The sequence below is a fragment of the Alternaria alternata genome, assembly GCF_001642055.1.
Source record: "Alternaria alternata strain SRC1lrK2f unplaced genomic scaffold CC77scaffold_12, whole genome shotgun sequence".
NCBI classification, from domain to species: domain Eukaryota; kingdom Fungi; phylum Ascomycota; class Dothideomycetes; order Pleosporales; family Pleosporaceae; genus Alternaria; species Alternaria alternata.
In genome coordinates, this window is record NW_017306201.1 from 451,697 (window position 1) to 468,266 (window position 16,570).

A 16,570-nucleotide genomic window follows, 5' to 3' on the forward strand; every position below is an offset into this window, starting at 1 on the left:
GAATCTTGATGGAGATGATGCTAACTCTTGTTACTGCAAACATCGTGGTGATATAATCCAGTGGGGTGGGATACTTCTCTTGATAGATGGCTAGGGGCTTTCCGTCTCAATATACGAGTACCATGCGCATTGATCCCGTGGACAGATTGAGGATTTTCCGAGCTATGCAGTTTTCCTGTTTGAGTACTAAAACCAATTGAGATATTCGAGACAAAAGATTACAAATATTCATACATTCGGGTGCGATGTAAGATCTAGACCTAAAAGCTCTACAGGCCCAGAAACGTGTTGTGCATGCTTCTTGCGACTTATTTCTCGCATGAGAGTCCCAATACTTTTCTCCATAAGGTAGTATTTTAGCTCTCCGTATTGGCGCGCTCGAGCGACCAGATCTGGCCATGTATTTGCCATGACCAAAACCAAGAGCGATGTGCTGAAACTCAGCGCCGGGTTGTTCAGCAACGTTGTGTTCAGTTTCCACTGAAGATTGCAGACATTGGCTAGAATTTGGATGCGATCTGATAGAACACGATTATAACGTCCCTGTGTCTTCTTGTAGACGGTATCAATAGTACCAGGAATGTTCTCAGACATCCAGTTGCCTTGATTATGTCTCAGGAAGTATGACTGGAGCAGTGGGTCGTTTTTGTCATGCTTCGTTGTCGAAGTAATGCGATAATACACCATACCATGGTCTATAACGGCATCATGATCGAAAATCACATGTGGTGCAACTTCAGCAAGCTTGCTCTTTAGTGATGGTTGTATAGGCAGCAGGTAAACGACATCGTCGGCGCATTGTTGTTCATGAAACGTCCTGACGAGAGTTAACAAAATCGTTCTTCATTGTAGATGAAATGGTGCATATATGTCTCACCAAGATCTAGTGAACCACGGATCTTGAGTCATATATTGCAGCAATTCGAAATCTTGCTCGTCGCTGGTCCATCCGAGATTCAGACATCTCACCGCCATCGCCCAGTTTTCAACAGCTTTAGAGAGCACAGCCACGGTCAATCGACTGAACTGATAAATCCTGTTCATGTCTTGTAGATGTCTTTCTATATCAGTCGGATCTTCTTGATTGATGCACTCTTGGTCTAGCCAAATTCGCCGGATGTTCTGAGATCGAGCAAACTGTACAACACGATGGAAGACGATCGAAGGGCTTCTGAGGGGTCGAGGAGGCTTGTGTAGATCGGCACCGTCCCAAATGCGATAAGCGGGAATCTGTGTCCCGTCAAGAGGCTGTTCGTGCGTCCATACATAAGACACCGTAAGGTAATTGCTTAACGCACTCCTTTCGTAGTCATGAGTGGGCGTGAGGATGAAATCATACTCTGATCCACCTCGCAGGTAGAATTCTAGTAGACGAAAACAGAATGGGCTTGTGTCGTTGCTTTCTATCAGTGCAATGCGCTCCTCTTCGACTGCGGCAAGAAGAGCTTCACTGCTTCCATGGATCTCTCGAAACGTGAGTGTCCTGTCGTCTTGCATGATCGCGGGGCAAGGTTAGGATGAAAAAAGGTCTTCTGAGGCGAAAGGTTGGACAAGCTCCTTGATGTGGCTTGCTCAGCCTTCTTGGTCTGCGCAGGCGGGCAGTGTTGAGCGCTGTAGTGATAGGACGCTACATAGCCACCTGCACCAACATTCACCTTTCATCATTCATCCATTGATGGAGAATTATCGCAGACCCTTTTCTGAAACTGAGCATTACATTCGACGAAAGGATCTTGCAATTCTCCTTTGCATTCGTGTGATACCTAGACACTACTCGGATAGACGTAAACCCCGCATTTGTCCGTCTCTAGCCTGATTCGGCTAGCGTTATCAGCATTGACCATTTGTCACCGTTGGTCTTACGTGAGATTTCCCCTCGCTCTCGCGAGCGCCCGACGACGAGGCTGCTTACTTGCAGGAGCTGTTATCGCAATCTCCATCTTATCGTCGCTCGGCTTCGGTGCTTGACGCCTTTTCAGTTGACAATCATGGGGATGACCAAGCTCGCCCTGCTCGCTTCTGCCACGCAACGCGAGGCTATGATCCTCCAAACTCTATGCTACGAGGGCGAAAATGCCTGCATGGTAGTGTGCAACTCAGTATATATACAACAGTAGCATCATCTTTCTTGCACATTCTCATCATCATCATCATCATCATCACTCACATACAGCAAACACATTCTCATCATACAACTCACATATATTTTAATATCTCTCAGTGGTACTTCAACCTATAACTATTATCCTCTACACCATCTCAACTACACATCATTCCTCAAACCCTCCATATGGCGACCACAATGCGCGGATGGCAATTCAACTCCGGATCCGGACCAATGGAGAAGAACCTTTCAATCCCATCTTCTGGCATCCCAATTCCATCCATCAAGAAAGACGAAGTTCTCGTGGAGAGCCATGCGACAGCCCTCAACCCAATCGACTACAAGATTCTTGAACTTCCCATCGTAGCGCGCTTGGTCTTCTCCGGTATCACTCCAGGCCTAGACGTCTATGGTCGTGTTGCGAAAGTCGGTAGCAGTGTCACAAGCTTCAAGGAAGGCGATATAGTATACGGAGGTCTTGCTCCGGGAGGCAAACATGGCGCGCTGGCAGAGTACCTTCCTGTACCACAGAATCTGTTAGCAAAAGTACCGCAGGATCTGAAGGGCGACGACATCGTATCCATTGCGAGTGTGGCCATGACAGTATACGCCGCGCTGAAACCCTATGCTAAACCCGGCAACAAAGTCTTTATAAATGGCGGTTCCGGAGGTACTGGTACAAATGCCATACAACTCGCGAAGATACTCGGTTACCACGTCACTGTCTCTTGTTCCACGAAGAATATCGATCTAGTCAAGAGCTTGGGAGCAGATGAGGTGATAGATTACACGAAAGGCCCGGTCGTGCAACAACTAAAAGACAACGGCACTATTTTCGACCTAGTTGTTGATAACGTCGGAGCACCAGCAGACTTATATCGGGTGTCGAGCGCGTTCCTACGACCAGAGGGCAAGTTCATCCAAGTAGGTATTGGTATGAACTTCAGCGCCGCAGTGCAATTCATCAGCAACAAATTGTCTAGTTTCTTCAGCTGGGGGAAGAGGGAGTACATTTTCGTCGCTGGTAATGCGAGCACTGCAACGTTTGAGCAGCTTGCGGCATATATGGAGCAAGGCAAGCTCCGTGCGATCATCGACTCGACTTGGGAGTTCTCCGAACTACCGAAAGCTTATGAGAAGCTGAAGACCGGCAGGGCGAAGGGCAAAGTTGTTGTGCATGTCAAAGATTATTGAGACACCTGGGGGCGTACGCACATAGATCTCATTTGAGCGGTTTTGTACTTTCTCGGTTTCAGTAGTTCAGCTGTGTTTTATAGACTTAATGAATAATATCAAGATCTTCTGTTTATCCAATTGGTCATTCCATACAGAGTGACTGCATACCGCATTGATCAGGGGGGACCCATTTCGAGTCTACAAAGCAACACATACTAATTTTGAGTCCATGAATATGTTATAGGTCATTTTCAAAATTGGAAGCACATTGCACAAGCCCTTGGGCGTTGCGCAAGGCCGATGTTCGGCTCCCATCTTGTACGGCTGCCTTACGCTAACCGGCGCTCACGCCTGATTCAAAGATGGGCTCGACATACACTGTTCAATGCAAGCAGAGAGTAATGAGATTGCTGGGTGGAAGCAATAAGGAGATGCTCCAGACCGGCAAGATGCGGCATGACGTTCGGCTTGGCAAAACAAAAAGTTCGGAAGCTTTCCGAAATTCACGATCGTCAACTTTTCAACATGCGCGTCTTAACCAGAAGCATACAACCTCTCTCGGCAGCTTTTACTCTTCCAAAACATAGCAATCGCATTCAGATTTCGAGTGCAACTCTAGCGCCGACATGGACGCGGTCATTCCATGCATCGGCGAATCTGAGAGTCGTCGACCTTGCGTACCGGCTTCATGATGACTCTGGCAAGGCCGATGGAGATCCGATTGTAATTGTACACGGGTTGTTCGGAAGCAAGAGGAACAACCAGGGTGTTGGAAAGTAGGACTCTCCCCTGAGACCTTTTTTCTGGATTGTGACTAACACCACGCTTCCAGTGCACTTGCGCGCGTCCTCAAGCGGCCCGTATATGCCATCGATACACGAAACCACGGCGAATCCCCGCACGATAAGGTCCACAACTACACCGCACTCGCCGAAGACGTAGAAGCCTTCCTCGAGAAGCACGAGCTGAAGAATGCGACGCTCATAGGACACTCGATGGGAGCAAAGGCAGTCATGACCATGGCTCTGAGGAACCCAGACTGCTGCGCCAACATCATACCCGTGGACAATGCACCAGTCGATGCGGCCTTGTCGAGCGACTTCTCAAAGTACGCAGAAGGCATGCAGCATGTCGAGAGGTCGCAGCCTAAGAGTCAAAGAGAGGCCGATAAGCTTATGGAGCCTTACGCAAAGGACCTTCCAGTTCGCCAGTTCCTCTTGACTAACCTCATGAGAGGCGAACCGGGCGCACCCCTCAAGTTTCGCATACCTGTGAGCATTCTCACCAAGGCGCTCGACAATATGGCAGACTTCCCCTTCACCAACCCGGACGAGACGTCGTTCAGCAAGAGAGCGCTCTTCATTCGAGGCACCAAGAGCCACTATGTTAGCGACGAGACGCTTCCGATCATCGGTCGTTTCTTCCCAAGGTTTGAGTTGGTCGACATAGATTGCGGACACTGGGTCATTAGTGAGAAGCCTGAGGAGTTCATCAAAGGTATGCAGGCATATACTTTTCCTATCACGAACTCTGCTAACACCTCACAGCGGTTGTGGAGTTCTTGCAGGAGAAGGAATAGATACCCAAGCAGGATACAACAAAGGAAATATCATTTGCCATTGATCAAAAGACTAGCAAGGCGAATCGTGTTCCTCTATGTTGAGCAGTACAACACCCAGTACAAGAGAATAAGGGGGCGTGGTTTCGGAAACAAATTTCAATTATTAATGAGCGACAGGCACACCTACAGCTAACTTATATAGCACCACGCATCCCTCTGCGAACCTCTCTCGCCCTGCATTGCGCACCCTCTCACGATTTCCTCACGATCCACCGCCCGCCTGGTATTGCGTCTATAGAAAGCTATACGAAGTCACCTTGCCAGCAAAGCACTTAGTCTCTCCGGGAAGAACGTCAATGTAATTTCCAGGTCCAAAGCCATTGCAGACTGGGTTAACGAAGAAGCGGGCTGTTCCCCACATTAGCTTGCTGCCTAATCTCCACAAGAACGCTGTTACATACCTGTTCTAGTGAATCCGTTTGATTGTACCCTGAAGCTACCATACGGTGCTGTGTACTCATTGCTGAGACACTTGTCACCTTGGAAGAAGACAGTGTCCTCTAGCCATGGCTCTTCGCAGCCGGAACCCGCGTAGAAACGGATTATGCCGATGCCGGGTGACTGGCGCTCTACAATGGTGGAGGGGTTGGGGAGAGCATTTGCGCTCGTGGCCGCAAGGGCGGCAATAAGACCGAGGATGTTTGTGAGCTGCATCGTGAATGCTGGTCGAGGATGAGATTTTCAAGAGATCGATGCGGGACTGGAGTGGTGAAGAGGGAAGATGAGGAGACATGTGAGGTATTGAGTCTGCTCTTTATACATCTTTGGTGCTGGTTTAAAGTCGAACACAGTTTCTGGGCACTACGTTAGTGGTATAGTATCTGGTAAGACCTAGGTCAACTCCAGCTCTCCGTCAGTCGGCCCACTCCGCCACCAACTATCAGCATTGAGGTCATACACTTCCAAGCCGCTTCTTAGAGTCTTGTGAGGTCTATTGACAACCCACGAGCCTCGAGTCTATGCCTCGCTAAGTGAAGGGTGGGTCGGGACATGCAGGTATCCCACGACGTAGAACGAGATGCGATCTAGCATCCACATGCAGTGTCTTGTACGCGACAATGGTATTAGGTGGATCACTCGTATTCCAAGACCAATGCTTTCTACCAACGAAACCTTGGTTCTTGCGCTTATGTTGGTGGATGATGGAAGGAAGGGTCATTCGCACATATGACGGAAGACTGACTCGCGGTTACCTTGGCCTACAGCACTCGCACTTCTACCCCAGTCTCCATATGCTGGTTTTCAATCGCCCGAACTGGTTATGAAAACTTCAGCCTGGAAATGATACCTCCATGCAGCATCCATCTGGCTTCATTTGGTACATGAGTTACATAGACATCATCACCACAACCACTCTTGATTCTACGCAGCACTTGCGTGCATCTGTCATACACCTGGCTATGTATAAGCTGACATGGATAAATCTGAGCTCATTGGTATACAGACCTACCTGTGCACGTGGCTGCTCACCGGAATTACAGCCAGTGAACCAACTCAGTTCCTATCGCCGCATCTACACCAACAATGGTCATCGTCCCAACAAACCCCACGATGGAAGGATTACTGAACCAGTGCCAACAGTAGAAAGACTTTCGCTACCAGAACGTGGCAACGACAATGTGGGTGAACATCGAGCTGAAAACGCGGGCCGCAGTCGCTTAAGCAAGATGCATGCATGTCCACGGCCCATCGCGCTGACACCGCGTGGGATGTATAGTTTCCGCGACCTTCCGCTCCTAGTCTAGATCAAGCTGTGATTTGTCGGAGTCAAGACTGGTGAGCATACAGGTTGCAGGAGGCTTATTGAGCTCGCTTTCTGGACCTTGCGATTGGAAAGCAGCGTCGGCCCGATACTCGATTAAAAGATAACCATCAGAGGATGTCGACACATAGATGCAGAGTATGTGTACAGTGGCACGTATACCTTATGATTGGACTAGTGGGTTCGCATGCGAAAAGGTGTGCGTGGTGAACACGACTATGGTACATTCGAGTGGAGATCGAAATTTCTCGTTCTTCATACAATTCCAACACCCTCGACTCTGCCCACATCACTCGATGACCTTGTATCTTGATAATATCTCGCTCTTTCATTGCTTCTCCCTTCTCCTGAACCTTCACCTATTCTCCTCATTTCTGTAGGTTCATCCGGACCAGAAACAGCACTGAAGCTTGGTGTTCTAGAGTTTACAGCAGGGCTGCCTTGGAACTTCGGATCATGCATAGCTTGCACGTAATCCTGCACTTTCTTTCCTGGCATGGCACCGTCGCGGACGTATGATGTTAAGCCAAGAATGACGCAGACAAGGGCGAATGCATTAGCGAGAGCATAAGGGACGAATAAGCCATAGGCCTTATAGTTGTAGCGGTTTACGTCGGTGGTAAGCTTAACGGTCGTGTTTGTCATGTCCCTAGACGAATCAGTATCTGCACTGCTTGGAGAATGGCGTTCTACTTACGTTAGTAGGCGGTTGTGCATCATGCTGACTGTCAGATTGGAGCTCAACTCTTCTATCAGGATATCTAGCGTCCGATTTCTCGCCATGGCTTTGTCCTTCAGTCGCTGGTCACTCAAATCGAATGCTGTCGACATGTTTTGATCTTTGTACAATTCTTTCTCTTCGTCAAACTCGAAGTATGCATCAAAGTCCACGGAACCCAGCAAACTGGTGTGCTGAATGGGCGAATCGATGATACCAAACTGAGCTGTTGCTTGTTGCTCATCTTTAATACTCGTATCATCCATCCATGCAAGCTTCCCAACAAGTTGATCGCACACAGTCCACATGAATGCTGTATATGCGTGTTGGGTCATGTTTGATATCTCGTTCGGCTTCTCATTCGGGAAAGGAATCGTTTCGCCGACTTCGTATTCGACTGATACATTCTGGAGGCCATGATATTGCGAGATTTCCAGATTGTAGGATGCGTTGTGCGGGCGACAGATCTGATAATGACGTGTCTTGACTCGCTCGCCCTGGCCGTTGATTTCAGGTCGCAGAAATGTCATCCAGAGTTCGTTCATCGGTGTTGAAGGTATCTGTCGACGAGGATGCGACACTGCTGTAAGACTCCCAGTGCTGTTGTAGGTAGGAACGAAGCTGAAATATGCACTAGCCGTTTCATTTAGTGTACCATGTATGGCATTCATCTCCTCTTTCAAAAGACCGTCTATGGCATATCTTTCCGTATCGTTGGCATCCCCACACTTGATGACAGGAGCGTAGAAGTTGATGGAATAGGCTGAATTGTTGAAAGGCAGATCTAGTGGTAGTATCTCGCCGAGAGACGACGTGGCAGTAGCCAACAGATTCATGACGGTCCTCGGTCCAGTGAAGATTCGATTCACATCGTTTTCGTATTGTTTTGTTCCGCGTATAGAAGGTGGCGAATAGGTAAACAAATGCGCTGCGCTTACATTTGCGATGGAGGGGTGCGGCATAGCTGCATTGATGTGTTCAACTTGGGTGCTTTCGAATATGTACAAAGTCGCAGGCGTAAAGAATGGCGGTATCAATAGACCCCTGGATACATGTTAGAGGAAGCTCAGCAGGTAGAGCGAGCTACTTACCATGCGAGGAAAGCGATTGTTGACCCTACCTTTAGCCTCTTCCACATTTCGAAGTTGAGAAAAGACAATACCGATGTTTCAGCTCCAAAAGCCGAATTTAGGACTTCGAAAGTCATGTCCTTCTTCATGAGGGTCCTCCAAAGCCACTGAGTGCACGCAGTCCACACGCTTGCCCCCAGGCATATCTGAGCGAGGAAGGCAAAGCCAGTGCCAAATCTGATGCCATCAGCTAACTGCAGGACATTTGTGATAACACTATACTACCTTATTTTCTCCTCTTGCTGGTCGGATTTGCCAACTACCTGGTCTTTGAGTTTCGGGTAAAAGATGCAATGCGCCATGCTCATTGCTAAGCCAACAAGGAAAAACAGAACCATGAGAAGTGGAGTTTTCCATGTATGAATGCGACGCGCTTCCCAATTAGAAAATCTCCGTGGACCATGATGTTCTGCTACTGATCTGGTTGCTGGCGATGACAGCGGGTTTGGGATTAGACGCGCATTGGATCGCGTGGAAAGATTATCATCGTGGACCTCTGGCCTCTCCATCAAACTGGCTTCAACTTGTCTAGGGCTCTCCATGATAATGTTGTATCAAACTGTTCCTCCGACCCAGGCAGACACACTGAACTGATCGTTGTCAAGAATCACGTAAAATCTCGATCTTAGCCTGCTACCTCCAGTCACAGGGAGAGTGTCGCATGGAATCAAAATAAAGCAAAAGCAGAGTGTATGATATGGTCGAGTGGCGGCTGTCCCTCTGCCAAATATTAAACATTGTTGGGGAGTCTCCCCACCATGGGAACACCGGTGAGGGCTGCCGTGTGCAAACAAAGTAGGAGCGAGGCTGAGTCGAAAGAGTAAGACGATGACACCCTTGTGAGTAGATGCCTGCTTGCATGTGCCTAGCCTCAGGACATAGCAATAGAGTTAGCTGCAGGAACACCGACCTGGCGTTCGTGAAAGTTCGGAAGTCATATCGAGATACGATCATTGCAACGGTGCTAAGAGGCTGTGGTTCTAGTGACGATGCTTATCTGGGTCGGCTTCCACGGTAAGGTGCAGTAAATGTGAGAACCTCATGCCGACTTTATCTAGCAGGTAAACATAGGATCGAATTCCATCGGCACAGTCTTGAGCAGTATCGTGCCATATTCGTGGGGAGTTCGTGCCTGTCAACCATCGAGGCCTAACGGCGAGGGGTACCTGCAGCAAGGGTTAGCGATGACGCTCAGCCACCCTCAGGTGAGGGAAGAGAGCAGCTCCTACACCAATTTGGGGCACAAAATATATTGCGACGGGGCGAAGTACCGAAGACCACTAAGATGGTCTCGTGTCACAGTGAGCGTCCAATTATCAAGCTTCCCGATGCAACGTGAGACTTCTTAGTGATGTTGATTGGACGGAGAGAATATGAGACACGAGATGACCCGTCTTCGATGCGATAGATGATTGTTGTTGGTAAGTAATGGTCATACGCTCGGCTCTACTGTGTAGTGTTCTCTCGCGCGACAAAGGGCCGAAGTGGTTCCTTTGGGGGCCGGTAGAGGCACGGTTCGTGTTCTACAGTCCGTGCGTATGTAGCCCCCTACAGTTTGCTCATCCGCTCACTTTCAAAACACAGTGTTCACGTTTATCAAATATTTTTCTTGAGACAGATGTTGAATTGTCTATTCTAGAGCTCTCTACTGTTTAAAAGAGTGTCTTAGCTTCTCATAGCCCTTGCCATGACAATGAGAATGCCAACGTGTATTCTATAGTTCTGACCTCATCACGACCGCTGGAATTGAACCGAGCTCTCAAGAGACTCTCAAATCAGCCTTCATTCAGGCTTAGGAGCCTTTCCGATGTCAGGGTAAGTGGCAGCTTGACCGTCAACAAGCTCTAAATACCACCATGCTCCAGTTGCCCCGTTCCCGCCATTCCATATTTCACACTTGGTGTTATCCGCAGTCTGGTAAGAGCTTGTGAGAAGCTTCATATCTTTGTTACCCTAGAGAGAGATTAGAAATACATGTCATGCATTACTTCTAGTAGTAGCGTATTCGAGCTTACCGCTGACAGAATCCTAAAATGCTTGTTAATATACTAAGACAAAGGCGCTTTGGAGTATGCGTAGGAGCGAAACGCAGTTTGAACTGACCAGTAGGTGCCCGTGCCATTTCTGGTTGGTACGACATTCCAGTGAGTACGTTGTAATGCGGGCGAGTCGCGAGTTACAGTCGTTGGTCCCGCCTTGCAGTTGTCTACAACAATGTTAGGACAAGTCCTAGCGACTGCTTCTACTTTGTAAGAATCTGACTTACCGGGAGCTGTCAGGTGGAGTCCTGTTTCGACGTTGATGATCATGAACCAGAGATGTCAACAATCAAGCCAATCAAGCTGAGCTAGCCTTATATAGTAGGTGGCTAGCTTTAATCGGTTAGTAGCTTACCATATGAGGCTAGCTCAGCTTGATTGGCTTGATTGTTGACATCTCTGTCATGAACTCATCCTTCCCAGACGTTCCAGAGCCCACGTGAACAAATTGCCAGTGACTGAACTTATCATTGGCAGAGCTTTTGGGATATCATGTTAGCTGTGGCAACTATCCAAGAAGGGGGTTAAAGTGGCATAACGTACTGTAAAATGACATTGGCCTTCTCAGCTTTGTCGCCGCTCTTCAGTTGTACTGCCGCTTTGCGAACATTGTGGTTCTCAATACGATAGATGCTTGGTCCGACCCAGGAAGACATGATAGTAGCTAGGTAGTATGTTGTGATGTTGAAGATAGAAAGGTATATGTATGACAAGTTTATCAAACTCGATGCATTCGAGTGAAGCTTTATAGCTCTTGTAAACGTTTCGCATCCGTCGCGCACGCACAAGATACAACCCTACCTGCTAAGGGTATGTACCATTACGTACGTCTACTTCGCTGAGGTAGGATATAGACTGCCCATTGCACTCTTTGCGCTTAGCTCTCGCGATATCTTCTTGCATGTGCATGGTCCGTAAGTCTGTTAGCACAAAAAGCATCGAAAGGCTCATTTTTGCGAGAAATGCAATAACGATCTTAGGAGAATTTTTACACTTAGGGTGACTAAGTCAAGCAGAAAGTGTAGAGATGGAGCGCTCTACGATCGATGTTTTAATCATGATGTTCCTTCCAAACAAGCCAGGGATTCAACACAAAGCAGTGGAGGAAATGCTGGAAGGTGGAAGTGAGGATACGGAACTGACGGCTAGCCACATGATGTACGCATGAGAAGAACATACATATTCGACGTATCCAACGATATCTGCTCCACATGAACAGCTGATGAAGCTGTATACGAGCAAAAGACCGCTCAGTAGACTGCATAAATGACCTATGCCTGGCTTCAGTCACCCGAAAGACGTATCAAGGTGGATTACAGCAACCATCATGCGTGTAACATGTATACATACAGCCTTAACGATCTGTAAGTAGTTTTTGATCGACATAATAGAGCAGCAGGCAACTGCTTAGCTTTAGACCTAGCTCGAGAAATGTGTATGGACTTTGGAAAAGCAAAAAGACCCTAACCCGAACTGGACATCCACATTGACATAATGGACAGAATATCGTTATGTACCGTCCAGCTTTGGCACAATCGCACTTATCATGGATGAAAATGTTTCGTAGGACCTTGGAAGAGCTACTAGAAGTGGAAGAAATTCGACGTTCGTCCTTTGGTATAAAGATGCGTAAGCTGTCCGGTACGCTGTACATGCACAACCACCTGCATAGTACTCGTACTCAGTACTGGATGTAGACAATGGGCATCGTCTGGGCAACATGCAACAAGGCACAGATCTCCGTGCAGGTATGAGTCCACAAATCTTTCATCGTATCTGCACATAGAGTCTCCACTGTACTGTGAGCAAACTTATGCAGGTTGAAGGTGTGTGGAGTGCGGGGCGGGGTTACCCGCGCTCCCGATGTATTATATCCCTGCATGAATGCCCCACCTGTATACAATACTCCGATCTCTAATACGTTTTTAACTTGTTAGTATGAACTGGATGTAGCCACAGTGATAGCGATAGACACAGAGTTGGTACGATCAAAAAGCTGGCAACGGCTTGGCCTGCAGCATGCTTTCCACTCTTACAAGTCGCTACGAGCCGATGATTGGGGGCTTATAGAAATCGGCAACTATAGCTATGTACGTTGTTTGGTGTAATACAAGACGTTGCGTAAGAGAAAGAACAATGAGTACAGGCGGTGAGAGGATACAGGTAAGCCCCGTGCGGACTGTAACCCCAGCAAAGAGGGGTGCAGGCTCTATAACTGTTGGACCTGACAACGCCAGACACATGCGCTAAACACCTGCTTGCATCGACACTACGATTCTGTCAGACGATCTGTAGCGTCTTGAAAAGCATCCCGCGATGAAGACGAGCATCCCGCGAAACTATTGGTGTGTACGATCGGAGAGCTTCTCAGCGAGGCTGCCGGTTGGGGTAGGCACGACGCCGCACACGTAAAAGCGGTCTCGCATGAGACGCCTCTGATCTTGGAATCCGAAAGATAGTATGGAAAGTTTTAAGCTACGCTTAAATTGAGACCCATGTATAGCTACAACAGACGGATATGCAATTTTGGATATTGGAGTATCATCTCTGTTGTTTTGCGGATCGGGTAGGCAGTGCCAACTTCGCTGTCCAGCCCGCGCATTGATCGGTGAGTGGAATGAGTCTCGATATGCAGACCATAGTCGTTTTACTGGTAACGGATGCTGCCAGCATCCCCCATCGTGCGAATCATCGCAGTGTGCCGGTCGTGTCCCACAACGCTGCTTATGTGCATAACGTCGAGCTGTAGTTTACTAAGACCCGTGATTTACGAGTGGTTCTTCTCCTTATTCCTCTTCCTCCAAATACTGCTTCAGCCGGCGGCGTGCTGTTACAAACATCCGAGCAATAGCTTTACCAAAAGATTCCTATCGACTGGTTTGGCAATGTATCCCGTCATGCCTTTAGCAATGTATGATTCAGCCTGTCCCTTGAGCGCATTTGCTGTCATAGCTATGATTGGCACTTGTAGCCCTTTCGCTCGAATGTCTTTGGTAGCGCTGAGACCATCTTGGATAGGCATGTTGACGTCCATCAAAATCAGGTCGTATCCTGGTCCTTCTATAGCTTTAGTGACTGCTTCTTTACCATCCGGTGCCGTATCTACATTCTCAAACCCCAGACCTGCGAGCATCCGTGTCATGACCTTCCGATTGATAACATTGTCTTCCGCAAGTAAAAGACGTTTGTCGGCAGCCACCGTCCTCAGTGTTTCCATGGGGTCGACCACTGCGGGTGATGGGATCTTTAATCCGGCCATACCTTCTTGGAGAACTTCGAGAGCCTTTAGCTGTTTACATTTCTTAAGCTTGGCAGTGAACCAGAACACACTGCCAGGACCTTCGGGATTAGGATGAAAGCCAATGTTCCCGCCCATGAGTTCTGCCAAAGATTTGCAGATACTCAGACCTAGTCCTGTGCCTTTGTATCTCTTAGTGGCGGAGTTGTCAATTTGCGTGAACGGGGTGAATAAAGATTGTGAACCGCTTGCTGGTACACCAATACCAGAGTCTATCACTTCGGTCAGGATAGTGGCATAGTCCTCGTCTTCGTTTTGCAAGCGAGCTACAATGCGTACGTAGCCTTTCTCGGTAAATTTGGTTGCATTCGACAAAAGGTTCTGGATTATTTGTCGATAACGCAAAGAGTCTCCTTCGGCGGAGCTTGGTAGGTTGTCGTCCAATTCGATCTCCAATTCGACGTCAGGGCTGTGACAGGTCTGATGTGCTCGAAACACGGATTGAATAACATCTTTCACGCTTATAATGTCGTTGCTGATGGAGAAGCTACCCGAAGCGAGCTTGCTGAAATCCAAAAAGTCGTCGATCAATTGTAAAAGCACGTCACCCGACTCTTGGATGATCCGTGTGAGCTCTAGTTGATTGTTGTCCAGCTTTGTATCAAGAAGCAACGTCAATGCAGACAGCATACCGTGCATGGGTGTGCGGATTTCATGACTCATGTTGGCCAAGAATTCAGATTTGAGCTTTGATGCTTCTTCATAGGCGGCAATAAGACTGTTCTCTGCTTTTCTTCTCTCCGTCAGGTCCCTTGTGACCTTGGAGAACCCGAGCAAAACGTTGTCCTTGTATACTGGGGTGATGACCACGTTTGCCCAAAACTTTGAGCCATCCTTGCGAAGACGCCAGCCTTCATCTTCACATCGTCCGTCGCGGAGGGCATCTCGTAGTTCTCTTGATGGTTTATCGTTGTCGCGGTCTTCCTGGGAATAGAAGGTTGAGAAGTGTCTGCCAATGATTTCGGAAGGTGTATATCCCTTGAAGCCCTGGGCTCCTGCATTCCATGTTGCCACATGGCCAGTCGGGTCTAGCATGAAAATGGCGTAGTCCTTGATAGTGGCTACCAACAACTGAAATGTCTCATTGTGATAGGAGCGTTCTCTGAGCTCAAGCTGCCGCTTGTGCTCCTCCGTGATGTCGAGAAACTCCATTTGAATGCAACGTAGTGTTCCTTGACGCAAAATTGGGACCGCTCGTAAGTTCCAGGCACTACCCGTGTTTGTCACAACCGTTGTCTGCTGGAGCTTGCCAGTTCGACATGCGGTCCTCACAAGTTCACGAGCTGGAGCGAATGCTGGAATGGTAGAGTTGAGGTCCAAAATGTCGTCCGCATGTCTGCCGACAAGCTTGACGCGATCGTTTGTTTCTGAAACGGTCACATAACTTAGATATGTTAGTAAGTCACCAAACTTTCCGACATCGCTTATCTTAGGCTGTACTAACGAATCTGAGACATGGCGCACGAAGAGCGATGCATCTAGAATGACAGTCGGCGTTGGTGTGAACCTGATCAAGTCGTATGCAAGGCTGCCGGCAGTGTAGTCGTCGTGCGTTCTCAGGGACGGGAGATCGTCAAGCGCGGCAGGTGACAGCGGTGTTGGCAGCACTCTCATGGACGCGGCCATCACTCCGAGCCAGGTGAGCTAGACTGCACTAGGTTAACAGTGGAGACGTATGGTGTGTTCAAGAGAAATCGTACGAGTTTTGCATGGCGAGGAATTGAACGGCCGGGGTCAGACCAGGCTTTTGTGGCTCACGACTCTCTTACTATGCAATTCGTGTGACCTCCGCGGTAGCGGCAGACGAATCTAGAATCAGCGACAGTGTGACGTCACATTCAGCTCTCGCCCGATAGCTACCCATGCGTTTCCCACCTCGTAAAAACACTGGCAATGCGCGGGAAAGCCCAATTTGTTGTGATGCATGCTTTCGCCACATCTACACAATTCGATTGGCTGCATCAAAGCCATGCGCCCACTCGAACACCTGTTACTTGGTAAGCCCCACTCTTCTGGACGCTACGGCGCTGTTTCCCCTGCATTGGGCTGTGATCCAGAACTTCCATCGACAACAACATTCACTCATCCGAAAAACCATCACCAGCGACGGCATACAATAGTACAAAAGAAGCGATCATTCCAAGATGCATGCGGGGCTTACTTTGTTGGTACTCGAGCAGTACCTACATCCCTCCGACATTGGTGCATTGCAAGAAGCATGCTGGTCTAAGACTATTAGAGATAATAGTGGCCAACGTATGGGTACTGTAGCCTGGCTGGTAAGGCAAACAACATTTGGAGCATACTTTCCAGAATGTTGCCGAACGATTAGTAGTTTTCGGCGAACGCGAAAGAGCTAGACCACTTCAGATGACCCCCGGAAACCGCACCCGAAGCACACTGTCAAAACTCCCGCTAGAGGACCTTCAGGTCTCGCACAAATACCAGAAACGACGTAGGTTTTCTATAATCAGACGGGAGGTATACCGGATATCGAGGATATAAGCTTCTATGTTCATTTGACACATTGAAGCGAAACTTGGATGCGATGAACCATAAACGCCGCGATCTATCCTTCCTTACACATGTTATATTTTGTGTTCTTCTGGAGCTATTCCAATAGTTCCTTGAGCTAATTCTAACGAGAGCTTATCACTATAATATAGATGTAAAGCTTATTGTTAAATCGTCAAACATGGTATAAGAGAGGTCGTATCTACTG

The 16,570-nt window shown here is 48.2% G+C and overlaps 8 protein-coding genes across 8 annotated transcripts; 3 read left to right on the top strand and 5 right to left on the bottom strand.

Moving 5' to 3' along the window:
* Positions 1-44: 44 nt before the first annotated feature.
* Positions 45-1,004, bottom strand: CC77DRAFT_1021133 (hypothetical protein). Its single transcript, XM_018525207.1, has 2 exons — positions 878-1,004; positions 45-817 (listed from the first exon to the last, which is right to left on the bottom strand). Exons 1-2 carry the CDS (start codon positions 973-975, stop codon positions 229-231), a joined length of 687 nt encoding a protein of 228 aa, XP_018385169.1. The 5' UTR covers positions 976-1,004; the 3' UTR covers positions 45-228.
* An 889-nt stretch (positions 1,005-1,893) lies between these two features.
* On the top strand, positions 1,894-3,690 carry CC77DRAFT_137453 (putative zinc alcohol dehydrogenase). The gene has a single exon (XM_018530218.1). The coding sequence runs from the start codon at positions 2,291-2,293 to the stop codon at positions 3,296-3,298; it is 1,008 nt and encodes a 335-aa protein (XP_018385170.1). The 5' UTR covers positions 1,894-2,290; the 3' UTR covers positions 3,299-3,690.
* Positions 3,691-3,805: 115 nt separating this feature from the next.
* On the top strand, positions 3,806-4,859 carry CC77DRAFT_1031803 (alpha/beta-hydrolase; the record flags this gene model as incomplete). Its single annotated transcript, XM_018526691.1, has 3 exons — positions 3,806-4,056; positions 4,113-4,777; positions 4,828-4,859. The coding sequence occupies 3 exons, from the start codon at positions 3,806-3,808 to the stop codon at positions 4,857-4,859; spliced, it is 948 nt and encodes a 315-aa protein (XP_018385171.1).
* A 274-nt stretch (positions 4,860-5,133) lies between these two features.
* Positions 5,134-5,555, bottom strand: CC77DRAFT_1062097 (hypothetical protein; the record flags this gene model as incomplete). The annotated part of the gene is made up of 2 exons (XM_018528492.1): positions 5,134-5,249; positions 5,303-5,555. 2 exons carry the CDS (start codon positions 5,553-5,555, stop codon positions 5,134-5,136), a joined length of 369 nt encoding a protein of 122 aa, XP_018385172.1.
* Positions 5,556-5,874: 319 nt separating this feature from the next.
* On the top strand, positions 5,875-6,710 carry CC77DRAFT_137481 (hypothetical protein). The gene has a single exon (XM_018530220.1). It carries the CDS (start codon positions 6,194-6,196, stop codon positions 6,644-6,646), a length of 453 nt encoding a protein of 150 aa, XP_018385173.1. The 5' UTR covers positions 5,875-6,193; the 3' UTR covers positions 6,647-6,710.
* Positions 6,711-6,840: 130 nt separating this feature from the next.
* CC77DRAFT_1021137 (hypothetical protein) lies at positions 6,841-9,272 on the bottom strand. Its single transcript, XM_018525208.1, has 4 exons — positions 8,737-9,272; positions 8,473-8,688; positions 7,361-8,425; positions 6,841-7,312 (listed from the first exon to the last, which is right to left on the bottom strand). The coding sequence occupies exons 1-4, from the start codon at positions 8,811-8,813 to the stop codon at positions 6,919-6,921; spliced, it is 1,752 nt and encodes a 583-aa protein (XP_018385174.1). The 5' UTR covers positions 8,814-9,272; the 3' UTR covers positions 6,841-6,918.
* Positions 9,273-10,101: 829 nt separating this feature from the next.
* On the bottom strand, positions 10,102-10,820 carry CC77DRAFT_1095488 (hypothetical protein; the record flags this gene model as incomplete). The annotated part of the gene is made up of 4 exons (XM_018529797.1): positions 10,102-10,464; positions 10,527-10,539; positions 10,615-10,717; positions 10,778-10,820. The coding sequence occupies 4 exons, from the start codon at positions 10,818-10,820 to the stop codon at positions 10,294-10,296; spliced, it is 330 nt and encodes a 109-aa protein (XP_018385175.1). The 3' UTR covers positions 10,102-10,293.
* Positions 10,821-13,380: 2,560 nt separating this feature from the next.
* CC77DRAFT_1062101 (two-component system protein A) lies at positions 13,381-15,462 on the bottom strand (the record flags this gene model as incomplete). Its single annotated transcript, XM_018528493.1, has 2 exons — positions 13,381-15,232; positions 15,293-15,462. The coding sequence occupies 2 exons, from the start codon at positions 15,460-15,462 to the stop codon at positions 13,381-13,383; spliced, it is 2,022 nt and encodes a 673-aa protein (XP_018385176.1).
* Between the last annotated feature and the right edge of the window lie 1,108 nt (positions 15,463-16,570).

Coding starts and splice junctions, on each gene's coding strand:
- CC77DRAFT_1021133 (XM_018525207.1), bottom strand. CDS start 975: ATGGCGGTGAGATGTCTGAATCTCGGATGGACCAGCGACGAGCAAGAT. Junction 818..877: donor CCGTGGTTCACTAGATCTTG/GTGAGACATATA, acceptor AACTCTCGTCAG/GACGTTTCATGAACAACAAT.
- CC77DRAFT_137453 (XM_018530218.1), top strand. CDS start 2,291: ATGGCGACCACAATGCGCGGATGGCAATTCAACTCCGGATCCGGACCA.
- CC77DRAFT_137481 (XM_018530220.1), top strand. CDS start 6,194: ATGCAGCATCCATCTGGCTTCATTTGGTACATGAGTTACATAGACATC.
- CC77DRAFT_1021137 (XM_018525208.1), bottom strand. CDS start 8,813: ATGGCGCATTGCATCTTTTACCCGAAACTCAAAGACCAGGTAGTTGGC. Junction 8,689..8,736: donor CAGCAAGAGGAGAAAATAAG/GTAGTATAGTGT, acceptor TGATGGCATCAG/ATTTGGCACTGGCTTTGCCT. Junction 7,313..7,360: donor ATGCACAACCGCCTACTAAC/GTAAGTAGAACG, acceptor TGATTCGTCTAG/GGACATGACAAACACGACCG.